The sequence below is a fragment of the Thamnophis sirtalis genome, unplaced genomic scaffold (assembly GCF_051295495.1).
Source record: "Thamnophis sirtalis isolate CommonGarterSnake01/CBP01778 unplaced genomic scaffold, rThaSir2_p1.2 scaffold_1, whole genome shotgun sequence".
In the NCBI taxonomy this organism is placed as follows: domain Eukaryota; kingdom Metazoa; phylum Chordata; class Lepidosauria; order Squamata; family Natricidae; genus Thamnophis; species Thamnophis sirtalis.
Window position 1 is genome coordinate 69,185,547 of NW_028261381.1, and position 21,099 is coordinate 69,206,645.

General features: G+C 38.0%; 1 protein-coding gene across 1 annotated transcript; it reads right to left on the reverse strand.

Annotated features, from left to right (window-relative positions):
- Positions 1 to 911: 911 nt before the first annotated feature.
- LOC148049525 (acyl-CoA (8-3)-desaturase-like) lies at positions 912 to 20,040 on the reverse strand. The gene is made up of 12 exons (XM_087715211.1): positions 19,772 to 20,040; positions 16,212 to 16,322; positions 14,313 to 14,510; positions 13,559 to 13,660; positions 10,035 to 10,163; positions 8,891 to 8,951; positions 6,437 to 6,510; positions 4,917 to 5,014; positions 4,364 to 4,460; positions 2,177 to 2,256; positions 1,931 to 2,056; positions 912 to 1,193 (listed from the first exon to the last, which is right to left on the reverse strand). The coding sequence occupies exons 1-12, from the start codon at positions 20,012 to 20,014 to the stop codon at positions 1,082 to 1,084; spliced, it is 1,431 nt and encodes a 476-aa protein (XP_087571337.1). The 5' UTR covers positions 20,015 to 20,040; the 3' UTR covers positions 912 to 1,081.
- Positions 20,041 to 21,099: the final 1,059 nt, after the last annotated feature.

A 21,099-nucleotide genomic window follows, 5' to 3' on the forward strand; every position in this document is an offset into this window, starting at 1 on the left:
CTACCGAATCAAGAAAATATGCTCATATTGTTTCCCAGGAAAGTGACTAACGTTCCTTCTGAGGGAAGATTTGTCTCTTAATAAATTTCTGTAGGCCAAATATTTTTCTCGGTCATCTCAGCAAGCAGATAGAAACCTATAATAGGATCTCCCATTTTGTGTTGTCTCAGGACTTTTCCTGATTTGCACATAATCAGATGTGGTATGCAGCAATTTCTGAGCAGTTCTGGAGAACTGGTAGCAGAAATTTTGAGTACTTTGGAGAACTGGTAAATACCTCTGACTGGCCCCACCCCCATCTATTATCTGCCTCCTGAGTCCCAGCTGATGGGGAGGAAATGGGGATTTTGCAGTAACCTTCCCCTGGAATGGGGAAGCTGGGACTTGGGAGGCAGAGAATAGATGGGGTCAGGGCCAGTCAGAGGTATTTACCAGTTCTCCAAACTACTTAAAATTTCTGCTACCAGTTCTCCAGAACTGCTCTGTCACCCTCCCAGTCCAAGAAGAAGCCCCTAGAATGAAGAAAAGGACAGACATATAAACATGCATGGTCATCTTGGTGATGTTATTTGTTTGGTGGTGCAAGATACCTTTTCATTTCTCTTATTATTAATGAATGTGGAAGAATTAGTAGATTTCTCCCAGTATTGGAAGCCCTGGGTGAGAGAAACATCAAGTAAATAATATGGAATCTCCAAATGTTGAAAACAAAATAGAAGAAATATGGATTGATTTCTTAGCTGCTTTTTGTATCTGCTGATGCAATTTAATCTCATATCATAATCCAGAATCCACTGCAATAGCAATTAACTTTATTTTCACAACCATTGCCAAACAGAGGTCAAATGTAAAAAGCAGAAACAAAGCAATTCAATGAAAAGTATTAAGAAACTTTATTCATAATACATCCAAGACCCAGAAGCAGGAAAGGGGGTGGGGGAGGTATTGCTTGCAATGCTTATATTCATTAGGAAACATGCCAAAAGTTGAGCTGAGGCCAAAAGACTCTCCCGCATTCTGTTTCATTCACAAATTACTCTAGGTTTTCTATGCCTGGAGCCTCTCAAGATCCATCTCAGATCTATCTTGTCTCTTCGCTCTTCTTCTCTTGTTGAAGGAAGATTTTAGGATTTTGTGTTTTCTGTTCAAGATGATATGCTTTGAACCAGATTTCACCCGCAACCTTCAAGGAACTGAAAATAACAGAAAGTAAGTTTCTCTTCATTGCCATGAAGTTAAGTCCTATTTAGAAAAAGCCTGCCTCTGATTCAAGCAGAGAAGTGAATTCAAGTGCAGTAAATTGAGGACAGAGAAAGTAGCACAAAAATCTGCCAGGGAGTGATACTTATCCTTTTAGGTATTTGACATGTCTTGACAGTATCTCTAGCTTGCATAGTCTGCCTATCTTTAGGAGGCCACCTGGGTATGTAATTTTCATGCAAGCAACATGGAAATAGTTTGCCGTTGCCTGTTTATTTTTGCAGCTTAACAGTCTAGCTTACATCCTTTTGTTGATGGATTCTATCAAAATATTACCAACTTAGATTCTGCTGATATTTTTTCAAGATCACCCAAGTACAGCTGGGTGCTGCCACCTATGAAAGGCTCTTTGATGTTAACTGATAACTAATTATTTAATACTAACTAATTTTATAAAAGATGCATGTGATAGTACAACATGCTTAATGACTATTATCTCTCTCTTTCTACTATTAGGCTTATTTTTATTCTTAAAGGATCTACATCCAAAATCTTTCTTCTCATTAACAGTTTAATACTTTGCACACCAGATCTCTTTTGTTCAGTTGACATATTCACATGTATATAAGTATGTCTATATAATTACATGTTCTCCTTTCCTCGACTCTTGAGAGCTAGGCCATGCAGATTCTTCATTTGATTTCATTCATTTGATCTGTTCGGTACTTACTACACAATGTCAGCAAAGCCAGTGAAGAGAGGTTTTGACTGATATTCAATACCATGTTTAGCACACATGGATTTCACCAAAGGAGCCACCTTCCAAAAGTTGTGACGAGGCATCGTAGGGAAAAGACTATAGGGAGAAAGGAAGACAAAGAACTTGTGATACTTAACTATCTTTTTGCCTTATTCAAACTATGAAGCAGTTTCTTACTGATAGCTTAAAATCTCATTGCCCTAAATCAGTACTCACTGGTGCTCAATTTGAAAATTCAGGTGCCCCGTTACCCAGTCATTGAAAAAAGATTGATTCACATTGCACGTTGACTGAAGCTGGGAGAAGAGAGAAAGACAGGTTTTAGTCCAGACATACTGTGAATGAAGGAAGATCAAGCAAATGTCCACAATATATATTTATATTTGCCCATGATTTATATTTATATTCATGGAATGGAAATGGAAATGGAAAATTTTATTTATAGGCCGCCCTTTTCCCTGAGGGGACTCAGGGCGGCTTACAACTTATGAGGAAGGGGATACAAACAATGACATATAAAAACAATACATAATTAAAAATAGAAACAACATTCACCATTCGGGAGGGGACAGATTACAATCTTTAACCCCAGGCTTGATGGGATAGCCATATCTTGAGGGCTGTGCAGAAGGTCTGGAGGGTGGTGAGGGTACGAATCTCTACGGGGAGATCGTTCCAAAGGGTCGGAGCTACTACTGAAAAGGCCCTCCTCCGTGTAGTTGCCAGTCGACACTGACTGGCGGATGGAACTCGGAGGAGGCCTAATCTGTGTGATCTGATGGGTCGCGAGGAGGTAATTGGCAGGAGGCGGTCTCTCAAGTACCCAGATCCACTACCATGAAGGGCTTTATGGGTGGTAAGTAGCACCTTGAAGCGCACCCGGAGATCAACAGGTAGCCAGCGCAGCTCGCGGAGGATAGGTGTTATGTGGGTGAACCGAGGTGCACCCACAATCGCTCGCGCGGCCGCATTCTGGACTAGCTGAAGTCGCCGGATGCTCTTCAAGGGCAGCCCCATGTAGAGCACGTTGCAGTATTCCAGCCTAGAGGTCACAAGGGCACGAGTGACTGTTGTGAGAGCCTCCCGGTTCAGGTAGGGTCGCAACTGGCGCACCAGGTGAACCTGGGCAAATGCCCCCCTGGTCACAGCCGACAGATGGTGGTCAAAGGTCAGCTGTGGGTCCAGGAGGACTCCCAAGTTGCGAACCCTGTCTTTGGGGTATAATATTTGGCCCCCCAGCCTGAGTGATGGAACACTAGCCAAATTATTGGGAGGGAAACACAACAGCCACTCGGTCTTATCCGGGTTGAGTACAAGCTTGTTAGCCCTCATCCAGTCCCTAACGGCTTCAAGACCCCGGTTCATCATGTCCACCGCTTCATTGAGTTGGCACGGGGCAGACAGATACAACTGGGTATCGTCCGCGTATTGGTGGTATCTTATTCCGTGCCTCCGAATGATCTCGCCCAGCGGTTTCATGTAGATGTTAAATAGTAAGGGAGATAAGACCGAACCCTGCGGCACCCCATATGTTAGAGGCCTAGGGGTCGATCTCTGCCCCCCAACTAACACCGACTGCGACCTGTCCGAGAGGTAGGAGGAGAACCACTACAAAACAGTGCCTCCCACCCCCACCTCCCGCAGTCGTCGCAGAAGGATACCATGGTCATGTTGGTTGGTTTGTATGTATTGGTATATAACTAGTATTTCTAGACAAATATATTGAATTTTGGAAATCTTAAATTATATTACCCTAATAGTAGAGTTTAAATACTCATTTGTTATCAAATCTGATAGTCACCAGAGTACAGTTTTGAAAATATGGAGAATTAAAATATAATTCTAGTAATATACTTATTTTTCATTTTGTGAAACATTTCTTTTCAACAGTTACTTTCAAATCTTCCCCTTACTTATTTCAGACTGAACCAAGTTGTCTGGTATGATTTGAACTCACAGGCCTCCTTTTCTAAAAAGAATATCCTGATCTGGATGAAAACCAGATGCTGGGAATGGACAAGAGAGAACTGATTCCTGCACTGGCCAGTTTCTCTTTCAGTTAGTGCTATTATCTTAAAATGAGGCCAAAGGAATGGAATCTCATTTCCATTTTTATAAAGTCCAAATAAAATCAAGGGCAATCATAATCTATAAGAAAAGGCATAGCATTTCTAAACACACTTCAAACTTTTCTATCATTGGAAAAGCAAGGTAAAAGAAATAATAATAGGTAAAAATAACATCCAAAAAGGAATTCAGTTTTCACATGTGCAAATTAGAATTGATCCTGTGGTATTTGGATTATTATGGATCTGTGAATTATTGTCATATAATAAAATTATGCAGACAAGCTAAAGTTTAATCATATACAGCCATCAATTTTATCTCTTAGTTCTCTCTTACCTGTGTAGAGAACCAATCCATGTTTTTATCATGATCGATGTGCATAGGAAGATGATTCGACTGTGTTATCCATGTAAATATAATACTCTCAAAAACACTGAGAGACAGAAATGAGGCAAAGTCAGGCAAATTAGGCAAAGTGAATATCTACACAAACAATCTTTGAAGTAGAATAGTTTGACAAATTTATTCGTTTGTTTGTTAGGCTTAGAATGCAAGTCATTTACTAGACTTAATGATGCCTTTCTATGGAAACCAATACATTTCTAACACTCCTTCAGTGACAATAAGTCAGATTCAAACCAAAGATCAGGACCCCCCCAATCTTTCTGCGGTAGTGGACAAATTTGGAAATTTGACCAGATACACAGAAACTGATCCCAAATGGAGACTACAAAGTGGCTTGGCTATATCCCAGATAGCTATTATAATGGCAATGATAGAGTTGAAGCCCACACATATGGAAGTTAGGGAAAGGATAATCTAGAGAATAGTCAGGGTCTGGGAAGGGATAGTGAAACACAAAGAAAATAGCACATATGATGAACAGTACTTCAAAAGAAGGAAGTATCCCAAAACACCCTTGAATCCTAATATGGGGTTGAAGGCAATAAAGAATCGGATAAAATGTGCCAGAGTCCATGCCATTTCCTGTAGAAGAGAAGAGAAGGAATGGAGATTAGAATAGCATCTTTCCTTGCTCCAAGTAGACACCCTATATAGAATCTTACTGAGATCCAGATGTATATCTTCTGGAAACTCTGCTCTGTTTATGGCCCATTTTGACAGAACCAGTTCTATCCTGGGTCCTTTTTTAAGGGATTGACAGATTAACTGATTGAAAAGAGCTATAGAAAAAATTCACTAGAAAGACTGATTATGCTTGTGTTTTTTTTTAAAGTACAATATTTTGAGCTCACATCATTCCAGGAAGTGAAAGAGATGGTGTCTTTGCCTGTTGTTATTAGGTGTTTTTTTTAATTAATCAGAGAAGACAATCATTTTATATAGTGATTATCAATACAAGAGATCAGGTGTGTTGTAAGCACCAGTGTTGCTGTGCATGTGGATCTGTTTGAGCTCATTAAAAGCATTATTTTCAATAACTGACATGTTATGTGATATCAGATGAGGATGTAGAGATTGTATTAGTTTTGATTATCCCACAAAATTTCAGCCATTTTTAATTAGAGCACTTGACAATAGTGCATGGCAAATTCCCACTTTAAACAAGGCTGGAAGAGTCTTGTCTGTCATCTTCTATATCAGAAAAAAATAAGTCCAAACCCATTTCCAATCCTTCTAGATCAGTGATGGCTAATATTTTCTGGACTGAGAGCCAAAAATGCACACATGTGAGTGCAAATGCACATGTGAGCGCCCGTACCCCCAAAATGCAGTACATGCATGGGCCCTGTACATGCACTACTGGTGCATGTACACAGGCCCCCACCACACCCTGAACCCCCTTCTGCGTCAGAGACCCGAAGACTAGCAGGCTGACAGGAGGTGCATGTGCGTCAAAGCTGAACTGGGGCAACAGATCGGATGCCATCAGAGAGGGTGCTGCATGCCACCTCTGACACATGTGCCATAGGTTCACCATCACGGCTCCAGATCTTTTTTAAAAAGAAAGATGAACCATAACTTTATAGTTGTATTCAAGCCACCATAAATCATGTTTTGATCAAATCCTTCATAATCTCTACTTGACAAAACTGGATTGTAATTCTTTTCCATTCTTAGTTCAATCAATGTTATTGTCCAGTTGCCTCCAAGGTTTCACCATCCTGCCTTCTACATTTGTTTTCCAAGGCAAAAATTGAATGCCTTCTTCATAAAAGGCCTTTTGATAGCCAGCAATAGTTCATCTGGAAGCACTTTGGAATTGGGTGGCATTGACTTTCCCATTAATAATATCCCCATGCAAATTTTTATAAGTGCTTAAAATGGTTTAGTCTTTTCAAATCCTCTTCAGGAAATAAAATTCTAAACCTAGAAATATACCATGGAGGGAGGGGTGTCTCAGTATTGTATTATTTAATATTTGGCATGGATTATTTGTGTACTCACCCTCCAGAGCTTGCGTTGGAATATAAAGAACAATGAGTAAACTTGAAAAGTAGGCATTACAACCAGTGGCAATGCTGTAGAAGGAAACAAGATGCATATAGCCATTAAGTATCCTTTCTAAACATAAAAGAAGCATCAACCGCACTCCAGAAATGATCTGTATTTACCATTTTATTTAACAATTATAATTGTTCTTGAGAATCTCATCATCAAAAATAAATCAACACCAAAAATCGTATGTGGCAGAGACTGCCTGAATTGTGCCACTCATACTATTTGTGCTGGCTCTATTAGAACCAATTGACTAAAATATACTTGAATGAGCTAAAGGAAGCTCTGTTATTCCTTGTGATAAGTAGACAATACTATCTTAATCTATTCAGATTTGTTTAGAGGAAAGCCCTGGTAAATCCATTGAGACCAGCTTTCAAGTGTTATATATTCATTCATAAGAGACATCATGTAAAACTGCCCATCTTGTAAAATACAACTGGATGACTTACAACAATATAAAACCTCAAACTAGAGACAGGGCAAGATACTAGTATATATAAAGAGAGCAAACCCCACTACCTTCTAGCACCGATGATGTTACCTAATTGGGTAATGAAACGTCTGCAAGAAAACTACTGGCCTCAAGGAGCACCACGGACCCCACAGTTCCACTCCAACTACAAATATTCTCTTCTATTGGAATCACCTGAATAAAAGGCATTTTTCCTTCAAAAGAGGGGAGGGGTTAATAGTCCAGAGGAAAAAAAGCATAGAGGCACAACAGGGAAAGTTGCAAATACTTTGCTTGCTGACCAACAGCAGAGAAGAAAAGGAGAAGATATTCCAGAGACAGGAATTAAGGGAGAACAGTGTTTATAAGAAGAAAATATTATTATATAATAGTACCACAGAATACAATATTGTAATAGACTATAATAATTGTAATCATTATAATAATTGTAATTAATGTAACAATATAGAACTAGCAATAGAATAAAATATGAAGTAGAGGCAATAGAAAACACGCTTACACCTGTAAGTTACATGTTTTGCTTTTATAGAGCCGAGGTGGCGCAGTGGTTAGAGTGCAGTACTGCAGCCACTTCAGCTGACTGTTAGCTGCAGTTCGGCAGTTCAAATCTCACTGGCTCAGGGTTGACTCAGCCTTCCATCCTTCCAAAGTGGGTAAAATGAGGACCCAGACTGTGGGGGCAATATGCTGTCTCTGTAAACCGCTTAGAGAAGGCTGAAAGCCCTATGAAGCGGTATATAAGTCTAACTACTATTGCTATTGCTATTGCTATATCTTGGGTTTCTTTCAAAATAAAATATCTCTGTAACCCTTATAGGAAGATATGTTTTTTTTTAGAAAAAACAATTCTTTTGTGGTTCTTGAGACTCATACTCAACACTCAATCTAATTGAAGACAGTTTAAATAATACTTATGATAGAGGTTCCCTCTGATCTGCTGTAAGCAGTTAGTTGTGGTGCCCACCAGCTTGACTGGCTTCAAGAACGGATGGAGCTCATGGAATTCATAAGATTCAATGGCTATTAGCTTGGATGGCAGTGTGGTAGCTTCTGAAGGCCACCTGAAGGAAGACCAGTAGATTTCCTTGGTTGGTTATTGTAAGAATGGACTGCTGAACTTGATGAGCCAGGAGTGAGATCCAGCAGGCACCATTTATGATCTTATGAATAAAGCAGTTTCAAAAACAAAAACAACTGCTGGTGGAGAGGTTGGACTATATTCTCCATTATGTTCCTGTCTCTCTTCCATGGCAATTTTCTTCCACTGTAATTTGATTTATGGATGCTCCTCAGTTGTGTCTATAGAGCATCAAATAATTGAGCAACTGCATGAGAAAGTGCAGTACCCTCTCCAGCTTGCCATTTCTCTCTTTGCATTGTTTAGGCATAGCCTGTTTTTGAAGGTATGGACTTAGAATTGGGATGTCTCCCTCCAGCTTAAATATGTATATTAAACTCATGGGAATCTGTGTGGTCTGAGAAAGGAAAGAATTCCTCCACATTCTCTGCAATGTTCTGTAGTTGCTACTATTGCTCTTCTTCTTCCCTCCTCCTCTTTATCTTATCATGATCATTTATCTTAATAAGAATTGTTATTAATCTAAACTGTGCTGGGGATTAAGTATAACGGATATATATATATCAGCATAAATTTATCAGCATAAATAGAGCATATATATATATATATATATATATATATATATATATATATATATATATATATATATATATATATATATATATATATATATATATATATATATATATATATATATATATATATATATATATATATATATATAATCTGCCCATGAGCTCATGGTGGAAAAGATAAGAGTCCAAAGAGCCAAAGAGGATGTTGTTGTTTTTAACAGAAGAAAAAATTCATTTGGAGTTTAACAGGAGGTAGGGGGAGAAAAGATACTCACTGAAGAAAAAATACTTGTGCTGATAGTTATAAGGCATGTATTTCTTTTTCTGCAAACCCAACTGTAAAAGAAAGGCATGAAAAAAGCAAATAACTTTCAATAGGTAGTTGTAACTTAAGGCTCCATTTCTATAACATCCTTTTCACTTGCTGTGTGAAATAAATCTCGGGCAGAAAAAAAGCAAAAAAAAAAGTGAGATGTATTGTGAGCTGTCACAATAATTGTAATTGTGGTAGTTAGAATAGATTGCAGTCTTTATTTTCAAAATTTCTAGGTGCAGAAACACATGACAGAGCGAGATATCTTTTAAAATTAAGCCCTGCAATAGAAATACAGAAAGAACAGTCTTAAATTTAGATTACTTAGTCAGGAAAGGATGCTTAAACTCCTTCCACCCTCCATCTTTTAATCTATCCTATTCCTATCTGAGCTGCCAGGATTTTTGGACAATCTGTTACTTTGCCTCCCTAACACATCTTCTTAGGATTACGCTCACATGGCCATAAAAAGTTGCTGCTTTCCTCAGAATCCTTTTGTACATGATTGTTCAGTCAATCCAGTGAGATAACTCCCTCAATAATCCAGTTCATAATATTCATCTATAGCTATGGGCTACCACAGGAGAACCAGTTTTAAGGCATCAGGCTGGAAACTGCAAAATGTGAGTTCTAGTCTCTCCTTGGACAATGCCACCTAGCCTTAGAAAGCAGAGGTCATTTATCAGTGGTGGGATTCAAACTTTTTTACTACCGGTTCTGTGGACTTGGCTTTGTGAGCATGGCAGGGAAAGGATACTGCAAAATCTCCATTCCCTCCCCACTCTCGAAATTTCCACTGCCGGTTCTCCAGAACCTGTCAGAACTGGCTGACTACCACCTTTGGTCCCTATAGAGAAATACACTTTTGTTATGGCCACCTTGGGTGAACATTTTGTCCAACCCTACTAATCTACTATCTCAATGAGATCTGTTTCATAAAATGCTGCTGATAAATATAAATAATAAACCCAGAAGAATTAGACTGTGCTCAACTCTAACAAATTGACAATGAAATGGCTTAACAGTTGCTGTTCTGAATGCTGATCTGAAAGGAGAATGGCCAGGGTTCAGTAAAATCTGTTGTCTTCTAAGCAGTTGCTTCTTACCTCCAAAGAAAGAGTTTCCCCTAATGACAAAATATAGGGATGAAATGAAACATCTGGGTCCTTCTCGAAACAGTTGGGTTTAGCATGATGCTGGGAATGGTGCAAAGACCACCAATTAGCTGAAGCCCCCTGTAGGGGAAGAGTGAAAGAAAGCATTCAGGCTCTTTTAAAAGATTGCTTGACTATTTAGTGCTCTGCTTTGAAGAGGTAATACAGAGGAGCTTCCATTGAACCTTCGAATCAGATTTTCAAATAAGTTTGAGATGTTGAATAAACTGACTCTGAATTATCTTGGAGAGATTCAAAACAGTTTGAAGATTAAGTGCACTTTCTAGCTTTGAACAATTTCAAGCATTGATTGCATATGTGGACAAAACTGGGGGGGGGGGGATTTGAATACTGTAATGAGTTCCCTAATATTAATTTGAGTAGGTTGCAAATGAGTTTTATCACCTTTCAAAATCCTGCCTGTCAAAGGACTGGAATAGGTGCCGCTTTGCTATTTGTGTATTTAGAGAGATTCACCTGTGTGGGGAAACAGAAAACAAAATAGAGACCTACATCTATTCTGCACTGTCTCTCTTTTAATGAGTCTTGCTTTTTCTTGCTTCCATATCATTTTATTCTTACTTTTCTTTGACTCACCTGTAGTACAGTCCCTATTAGCTTTGGGTCCATTATTTTCCTTCCTTTGTCACTGGCATTTAATCAGGCTTATTGATCAGGGAATTTTATCACTGGCATTTAATCAGACTTATCACTAATTGGACTTTATCACTAGCATTTATTCGGACAAAAATAATAGCAAAATAATACCATTTGTTATTAAGAATGTTCAGGCAGGGTAAAAAAAAAACAGATGATATAGGATTTACTGTAGATATAATAGACTTAAAATAAAGATCAACTTGTAATCTCATTATTAGATGCTGAAAAACTTTTGATAAAATACACAAACAATTCATATTCATTGTCTGTCTGTCTGTCTGTCTGTCTGTCTGTCTGTCTATCTATCTATCTATCTATCTATCTATCTATCTATCTATCTATCTATCTATCTATCTATCTATCCACAGATGACTTTATGTCTGGAAAGTCTGTGGGGGTAAGACAACCCAACACCCCCTCAGTGTGTGTGTGTGTGTGTGTGTGTGTGTGTGTTTGTGTCTGTGTGTATATTTCAGCATCACTCTGGAAATCCTGGGCTGCTGAAATTAAAAGGAATGAATTGTATCTATAGTGTCAAATACTTTTGACAGTGGTAGTGTGCATTTTGGATTCAGGTTCTGTTAAGATATAGCCTGTTGTGCCTTAAAATGGCATCTACTGTACAGCACGGTGCAGTTGCCATGGTAACAGCTTCACAGTACTGCATAAGGGGGCTCCCTCTGGTAAGGGGTATTGGTTGTAAATAAATACCCAGGGAATGCCGGGTTATCACCTAGTATTAAATACATTTGAAAATCCCTTGGAATTTATTAAATGGATTAAGAATGTTATATCTACTACTAAAATAAAATTTAATGACATTTTCTCCCACTTTTCCATAACTTACAGAAACTAGACATGGATGTCCAGTTTCATCCTTGCTTTTTAAAGTCTGCATTAATTAATACTTCAATCAATATTTAATAATCAGCATAATTATTGAAATTTAATCATTTTTGATTTGTGTTATTAGACAACAGAGAAATAGCTATGGAGTACTACATAACTCAGTTGAATACAAATGCCCACATTCTTCTATTTATTTCTAAATCTCATACTGTTGCTTTAGTATTGATGCAAAATACCAGAATATTCTGTTGTCCAAATAGGAATTGACACTAATAGGTAAAAATTGGGTTACCCATCATTAAATACCAATTCCATATTTGCACTGAATCCATTAAATATTTGACATACACATATGTATGTAGGTATGTATGTATATACACCAAAGGATACAACATGTAATATAAATAAAATTGTTGGGGGTGTTTCTTCAGATATCAATAGATGGAGATCATTAAAACTTCGGGGAATAGGTGAATGCTCTCAAAATTTATATTATTACCAGATAAATTTATATTCTGAGAAAAATTCCAGTTTAAACATTGGGAAAATATTTTCAGAAAATAAATTCATTCTTTACAACATTTCTATGGAGTTCTTTGATTCTGAGAATATCTTTACAGGAAATCCAATTTCTAATTAATGAGGCAGGATTCGGTTTTTAGAATCTGGAACTATCATGCTTAACTATAGTCAAGTATTAAATACTGAAAGCTAATAATTAGAGCAAATGTTCCAATTTAGGCAACCTAGGAATATACATATATAGCACTTTTGGTTGGATGGACAGTATTAGGATCTAAATATACAAAACTCTGGTACCTCTGAAAACAGTTATAAACTTACGGAAAGGAATGTCTACTTTTAAAACACTGTTTTTTCCATGCCATATTGACTCCATGGTCCACACTAAATTGGCACTGGACAAGACTTAATGGACTTCAAGGACAGTTGGAGTTGGGCTGCTTATGGGAACATAACTTCACAATGATTCCCCTCTTGACTCTGCCTCCCCCAACTCTGCCTCTCTTTCTCATATAGAAACATTCTTCAGTCTTTAAAAAAAGTAGTCACGATAGCACACAACCTGCTTTTTCTAGTTAAATTTGATTTGAATGTTTTCTGTTTTACTTCAGTATGACTGCTCTATAGGCTCTTGGTTGGACAACTAAGAGACTGTGCTACTCTTTTTTCATTCTTATTATTGCTGCCTTAAAACAGTACAAGAGGAATGTTTCAAAATTTATATCAGAATTCTATAGAACTCTTTCAGTCTACGTATTCATCCAAACTTTGCAGTGTTGATCAGAGATGGCATTCTGCCAGTTGGCCCCAGTTTGGGCAAAGGAGGTTCCGCCTACCTGCCTAGACGTCATCACAGAAACTCTGCGCATGAACAAAAGGTTCTGCACATATGCAGACGTGCCGTGCGCAAGCGCACACTCCCAGTTCTAAACCAGTAGCAGAGATAAGAGGATTTCATGGCTGGTGTTGATACCCTCAAAGGTATCTGCTATGTTATTTTCATTTTATTCTGTACCCCGATTGAAAGAGTTATAGGCATTTTGATGCTTTCCCATTCGAGTCAAAAACACAACTTTCTTGAATTTATCTAACATGATCTTGATCTCAGATCTCCTATGTGAATCAAGTTTTGCCACCTTTGGATCTTAAATTGGGATTGGCTTTTGGTTAATTTGCGCATTCATCTTGTTTATTATAAATGAAATTCCACTCTTGGTCTGCAGTTAATAATGACAGACAAACAAATGGTATGATTTAACATAAGAGAATTCTCTGTGTTCTTTGAGTGGGAATGTAAAAATGAGAATCCCATGTGACACCTCTGTTATAAATAACACAACACATTTGATATTTACTCATGAAACCTTTTCATGTATATTTGCAATAATCCATATTCTTTTCCTTCAATTCCGTGGAACATTCTAAGAATAATTGACCTTACTTACCTTTAAATGGCACATTACAAATTCATGCCAAAGGTGGTTCCATTTTGGATTACTGAAGACTGAATGATGTCCCAAATCATGTTGTAGAAAGCCTGCTTGAGACTAAAAGAAAAAGGTTATTAGCCACAGAAGGACTATCTTTTGTATCACTCCTACAACTTATATCCAATGGTAATAGCTATGCAAGAACTGCTGGGATAGATAAAATATTCATTCATTCTAGGATTTTTTTATTCAATCAAATGGGGCAGCCACCCAGAGAAGCATTCCAAACAGGATAGGCACAAGAAACCAATTCTACAATATAACCACAAATATCTTCCCCAAACGTATCTGATATTTTGTGATAGGCAGTGAGGAGGCATGGTTGCTTTTTAATGCTCTATTCTTGTGTCATTACTTACTGTCCTTCATAATGGGGGGGTTGAGATATGAGATGACATGGCATCATAGAACATAGAATTTAAAAGGACCTTGCAGGTCTTCTAAGATAAATGGCTGCCTCTTCTTTTCTACATAATCATCTGTTGGGCAAAACAGAAGTGGCTTTTTATCTAGCTGAATTGCTTAGTCTCCTTCAACCCTTATTCCTCCATATAATTGAATGCAATCTTCTGAAGGCACATGACAATTGAATATGTGTTATTTTCTTTATAAAGAAATTATTTTAATTTGGTTGAAAGACAGTCTGCTGTAGGAAGCCAAACTAGCGGGAAATGCCATTTTACCTAAAAAATAAAGGCGAGAATATTACCTGAGCAAAGGTCAGCAACACAGTGGCAATAAGAAAAGATGTTTTAGATATCCCAAAATACCACAAAACAAACCAGCCAGCAAAATCCATTAGTAAAATATGCAGAAGCATCAGGAAAAAGTAGAATTGGTTTGGCTTGAAGAGTCCCATCTTTTCAACAGTGGACAGCAGTTCCCGAAAATCTTCTATTAATAATTTCTATGGGAAAATTTCAGATATTTTGCTGGAGTTTTGACTTTATGGATACAGCATAGCTAGACAGTGGCATAAACAGTTAACATCAAGAACTCTTGGTGGAATTGTAATCCAAATATCATTTTCCTTCCAAACTTTTAATATTCTTTCAAAACCATTAAATGCGGAGGAAAACAAATGAAAAATGGTTGCATAAATAAACTATTTTTCTACTTAGTGACTGCTAGACAACTTAGAGCTCATGTTTGGGACACTAGAAATCAATGTTTATCTGTATTTAATTATCTTGGCAAAAAGCAATAATGGGGAAACAGAAAGAAGGGGGTGGGAGGGAGAGGGAGGGAGCAAGAGAGGGAGAGATATATATGATTTCATGTTATAGCTTGGTATAGTTTGGTAATGTATAGCTTTATTGAGTGTCCACAAGGCAGCAATTTATATATTCCTCCAGTGCACATACTAATCTATGGTTGGATAATTACTAGTTTAAAAAAAACCACTGACTGTTGTGTTATTGAGTACTATTTTTATTTTTTATATTTATTGTAAGCTATTGGCACATTACATTCATTTATAGAATATATTTGTACTATATTTCAATTTTATTAATATTTACTTAAATGTAGTATTTTATTACCATTATAAAATATGTAATTAATATTATGAATTAATATTAATCATTATTTCTGATTAAATATTTATGGAACTCGATGGGGCTCTATTTCCCTATTTTAATCACTTTATAAAGCTGCCCACTCAATAACTTTCAGCAGGTTACATCATTAGAAGCCTATTGGCCAGCAGTCCCATCACAGGACATTCCCAAGCATGATCAATCCTGTTTCAGGGCTCTGCCCACGTCTGAAACCTGACTGAAAATGATCCAGATAAACCATTTTCTCCGGACTCCCTGAGGCTGCATTGCAATCACCTGCTTTTGAATCTTAAGAAGACAGGCTGGGATTAATTAGGCGGAGGCTGAGGAAGGCAGCCTGAAAGAACTGAGTTTACTTGCCCAATCTGATAGGCAACTAAACTTTTAAAAATACCTTTGATCTTGTTTGGCAGAATCAGATGAAAAGTTATCTGATGGGACATAAAATGAGGTTGCTCTACATCTGGAGGATGAAAAGGGTAAAACTGAATACATTCACTGTACATTGAACACTAGCTGGATATGTCTTGTTGAGACAACAGAAGCGTCATCATGGGGGGAGGGGTTATTTGGACTCCATTTGAATCTGTGGAAGCTAAAGAAGCAAACAAGGCTATCTCCATGTTATTCTCACTGTGGATTAGAGTCTTGCTTGCTTAGTGGAAGCAGACAGGGAGATGAGGGGAGGCCAAGTGTGAGTGATAGTGAAGACAACCTCCAGATATATTTGGAAAGGATCAAGTGTGGCTTCAAGGCAATGAGGTGGAAAGTGGAAGGGAATGAAATGGCAGATATTAAGTTCACTTCATAATTTAAAGCCTGCTGAAAAAAAATGGACTTTTACTGCTTTTATAAATGCCAAGAGATTGGGGTGAAGTACAAGGACAATGCAGAAAGATTGAGGAGCATCTTATAAAATCTCTTCTGTTGACCTTTCTAGCAGATCAGTTTTAATGACAAAAGCGATCTTTGAATACATCAAATGATAATTAAGGGTTTGCAGTTTAACACCATAAGTCACTACCTCAATTTTCTGTCTCCAAACTTACATTTTTAGTGGGTTCAAAGCTGGGCTGATCAGGTGCCAATTCCCCAATCAAAAGTGATGCCATGTGCTTCCTTACTAGGGTCTTGTCAAGGTGAAAGGCTGTAAAAGGATCCTAAAGCCAAAACATAAAGGGGAAAAAAGGAAAAAAATATTATAATTAAGAACCAATTTAAAGTCAACCTGGAAGAAACATGTTTAGGCTGAGTGGTTATATTTGATTCTTATCTTTATTCTCTCCCATTCAAAGCATGACAAACATAATTCCCAGGAGGTGCTTTACCGAAGATATTGAAACATTTGCACAATTTCAGAAATTAGCTCTGAAGGGTTATGATTAATTCTAAACTATAATTATTGAGAAAATGATTTTGGCTTCACGTAAAGTCTGGAGCAACAGATGACAAAGAAACTGCAGTGTTTTGCAGAAAATATCAAAGACAGAAAAATGTATAAACCACATAATTTAATTGTTTAATACTTTCTTTCTAGTTTTACTGCTTTATTTTGCAAAGAGAATTCCTGCTTTTCTGCTCTCATTTTAATTTATTTATAGGTGGAACATGCACAATTTGTTTAGTTCTGCATTAACTTTTATTTAATTTTAAAGTTGAGAAAAATATATACTTCTTTTTAAAGATATTAATAGTAAGTATAAACCTAAAGAATGTAAAATTTTCAAAAATACAATATGTAGATGAAGTAAACAAATGGAAGAATCTGCTTAAGGCTTTGAAAAATAAAGGGGAAATACAAAAAACAAATCAAAATAATGATTTGGATAATGACTTTCCAGTGGATCTAAAAAAAGAGGTCTGCTAAAGACTAGCCTCTGTGATACAACAAGAAAGATAAGATCTAAATGAATTAAAAAGCCAGGGTGTTCAAAGTAAAAGAAAGGAATAAAAAGTTATTCCATTTGATCAAGATTAAAATAAAATATACTTTTTATAAATCGCTGATAACTCTTTATGGGCCTTTTGCTGACACCAGGACTGAAAAGTTGATCATCTATTGTTGTGCATATAGAAGGATGGGTTTTGGAAAAGATAGACATTTGTTTGTAATTTTATAGCAGGTAATAAGTTATCAAATTTCTTTTTACTTGGCATACTGAAGATTGGAAGTCACTTCTTTAAATATAGTTCTTTTTATTTCTTCTACTTCCTTCCCTTTTGTTTTTCTATTTTTTCTTTCCATTTTTTAATGTATGTCAATGAAGACTCAATCATCCAGGCTAAAGGCGTTTAAAAAGGTGGAGCTGGAACATGGAATTGCAACAAACTTTGTTAAACTGAGATGTTTCATTGCTAAACCAAGCATTTTCATCAGAGTAAAAATGAGTTACGCAGAGAATCATTGGAATATACCAACTGTTGCCACACCCATTTCATTTGAATCTTGACTATCTAATTCTCAGATTAACATAGCAGATAAACAAAGTTTGTTCCAGTTCCATAATTCAACCTTTAGTCACTTTTGGCCTGGATAATTAAACCTTTATTGAGATATATGTTGCAACTCATTTCAGGGAGAAACACCTGAAATTGGAGCGGCAATAGTTGATACATTCCAACCACTCTCTGACTCTGCTTAACTACCGGTAATTTTTACTCTGATTGATGAAGTTACTTGGATGAGCAACTGAATATCTCAGATTAACAAAGTTTGGTCCAGTTGCCATGAATCAACCTTCACTTCCATTTTTTTAATTCTTTCTCTTTTTTATTTTTCTGAGTTTAATTTGCATTTGATTTTACTAGTGTTCTGAAATATTTATCAAAAAATATTTTAAAAATTAAAAAGTAAGTTAAAGGTAACAGGAAAAAATAGGCTAATGTGCTTTGAAAGTGGATTATAGCGACTGAGGGCAGTCTTATTTTTTAAATGATGATAAAATTAGTATTTTTTACTTCTGTTCATGCGCAAGGCAGCACTTGAATTCACAATCTGCCAATATCTAGCCTTATGCCTTAATCACTACACAAAACTGGCTCCATGACAATTTTTGTGATTAGTTGCAAAGTCATGTCCAACTCATTGTGACCCAATGGACACATAACTTATATCTTATCTTTTTATTTTCTACACCCAGGTTGTTGTTGTGCATGTGTGTTAGAGAGAGAGAGAGGGAGGGAGGGAGGGAGGGAGGGAGGGAGGGAGAGGGAGAGTGAGAGGGAGAGAGGGAGTCTGCAGTCTGTATTAACAGAGGCCAGATACTGGTTTTCCCAACTGACCAAAAAGGTGTATAAGTATGGGTATCTTCAAATAATCATGTGATATAGATCCAGTTTCTCTCTTTGCAAAAAGGAAGAGAGAGAGGATAGTACTGCATGAGGAACTACTGGCTCCTTGTTAAAGTTGTGTATGAATAATTAAAAACTTACAATTTGATTACTTAATTGCCACAATAGTGGGTTATGAATTAATAATTACACTTAAATATAGTTGGAAGGATTTTCTTGTTCAGAACTTCACTTTGGTTTTTGATAAAACTGTAAAAAGAAAACATTTCAATGTTTTATCAACAATTCTAAGAAAAGCTAACATATAAATCATTGGTTTAAATTGTTTCTTTTTCTTTCTTTTTGTTCTAAAATCATAGTGCCCTGATGGCGAACCTATGGCACACACAGAACCGGTGGCACGTGGAGGCCTCTCTTCCGGAACACCAGCCATCATCCCGCCCAGCTCCACCGTGCATGCAGGTGCACCTCCTGCTGGCCAGCTGGTCTTCGGGTCTCTGCCATGCATGCAGGGGACACATGTGTGCATGCACAGGGGGTGGGGTGTATCCGTGGGGGGTGCTCGCATTGAATTTCGGAGCCTTACATCAATCTGGAAGCCGGAACAGGGCATGAGGGCATTGCGTGAGGCCCCAAAATGTAATGGGAGCAAAAAAAGGGTGCAGGAGGAGTGGGGCAGATACATGGGGGGGGCATGGGAACATGGGGGAGTCACACATACATACACAGGAGTCGGGCACATGCAAGGGGGTCGTGTATGCATTGAATTATGGGTGTGGGCATGCTGTTGCACATGCACTTGATTGCTTTGGCACACAATGACAAAAAGGTTAGGCATCACTGGCATAGCGTATATCAGGAATAATATGTCTTTGTGAATGTAAAAGAGAAAGAAAGAACCTCTGTGCTGATTTCACTGCACCATTTTGTGGGTAGGATTCCTGTTTTATTTCTCCCACTTCTATTTAAATTAACAGTGGGATTTGTAAGATTTCGCTCAGTCCTTCAGAGTTGGGAAAATCATAGACTCATAACATAATGGATTTTAAAAGGGACCATGTAGGCCATCATGTCAAACTTCTCTTCTTATGTGTGATTTCTCCTTAATGGAAGGCTGCCTCATCTCTGCCTGAAGACATCCAGAAAGGAAGCCCATATCTTTCCCTATCACAGAATCCTTGGAAAAGACATTTAAATGCCGTGCCCATAGCTACAAATATTAAAATTGCGTAAACTATGGTATTCCCTGTGACACTTTAAGGAAGCGAAAGAAACTGGGCACCTGAGTCCTCGCCTCGTCAGCTGCCCTGCGCCTTACCGTGGCATCCTGCCCTGCATACGAGCTGATAGTCCGAGAGCCCCCCGGGTGCCTCTTGTAGAACCGGCTGATGTCATAGACTTTCCTGTCAATCACCAGCCAGCGCTCCCGTGACGGACCTTCCTGGCCAGTGCGCAGCCCGATCTCTTCCCAGGTAAACCACCGCGAAGGACCGGACTGATCGGCCGCGGGATCAACCTCCCTCCTCCGCCTGATCCCGGTTTCTCCTTGCTGGGAAGCCATCTCCCCCCGCGACTGAGGCTTCGGGGAATTTGGCACTGTCCTTTTCAGCACCATCGGGAGGGCGGACTGGGCGAGTCCGAGCAAGGAGGTTCCTCCCTCCTCGCCTTCGATTGGCCGATAAAGTTTCAACGACTCTGCTCTCGTGGGACAAAGGCAAACTGAGAAACTCCCGAAAAAGCAACTCGGGCGAGCCTAAGATGTTCGGCTTTTCGAGTACGAAGGAGAAGCAGGATGCCGACCGGTGTGAGTCATTGTGTTTTGAAAAGTTGTCCTCCCCAGCTGATAGTGATAGGACGGAGACCAGCTGTGCCAGTAATTGTTTATTTTGGAGAACAAACTGAGCTGGGATTCAAGGAGTCACTATTGATTCATCTCTGCCTTCTCTCCATCCTTGGAATATCATAGGTTGAGGATTTCTACTGGCTATACAGAAAGGAGATTGGCATAATCTGAAACAGCTTTCAGTTGCTTAGACATTATAGTGGTTAAAACACACATCTTTCTGGCAGCTTGCGGGGGAAGAGAGGCTGGCAAAGGCTTATCACTAATGCACTACATTCTTATCTTGCAGTTGCTCAATACCGAAACTCAGATCACATTTGTTTCGGTCTTGGGAAATATTTATTTCAGGGATTATGAATACTTTAGGGCCTTGCAGTTCTTCTGTATTTATTCTAATGGAGTGATGGCATTGCAACAGGCTCCAAGATTTACTTTGGAAACCTAGAAAAAAACTTTTCAGAACAACTGATTGAAAATTGTGGATCACAGCTGGATCTCAGCTAATGGGACTTGAAAGAAATGTTTTTCTAAACGTTAAGAGAAAATGCTGAAGGATCCAGGAAAATTTGCTGTAGTCCAAATACAATTAAAACAGCCTGGTGACAGAATTTTACATATTTAACCAATGGCTCATCAAACCAACCGACCTTGAGTTCTCACTAGAGACACAAATGATCAGGCTCAAATTATCCTATTTTGGACACATTATGCAAAGACCTAGCTCTCTGGAAAAGGATGGAAAGAGAAGAGGATAACCAACATCAAGTTGGATGGACACAATTTCATTAGCAATAAATGCATCC

What these genes read in the sequence shown, in the direction of transcription:
- LOC148049525 (XM_087715211.1), bottom strand. Translation starts at nt 20,014, where the DNA reads ATGGCTTCCCAGCAAGGAGAAACCGGGATCAGGCGGAGGAGGGAGGTT. An exon ending in GCACAAGTATTTTTTCTTCA is followed by an intron (nt 6,511 to 8,890) that starts GTGAGTATCTTT and finishes TTCCTTCTACAG; the next exon opens with CATTGCCACTGGTTGTAATG. An exon ending in GGCTTTGCTGACATTGTGTA is followed by an intron (nt 1,194 to 1,930) that starts GTAAGTACCGAA and finishes TGTTATTTTCAG; the next exon opens with TTCCTTGAAGGTTGCGGGTG.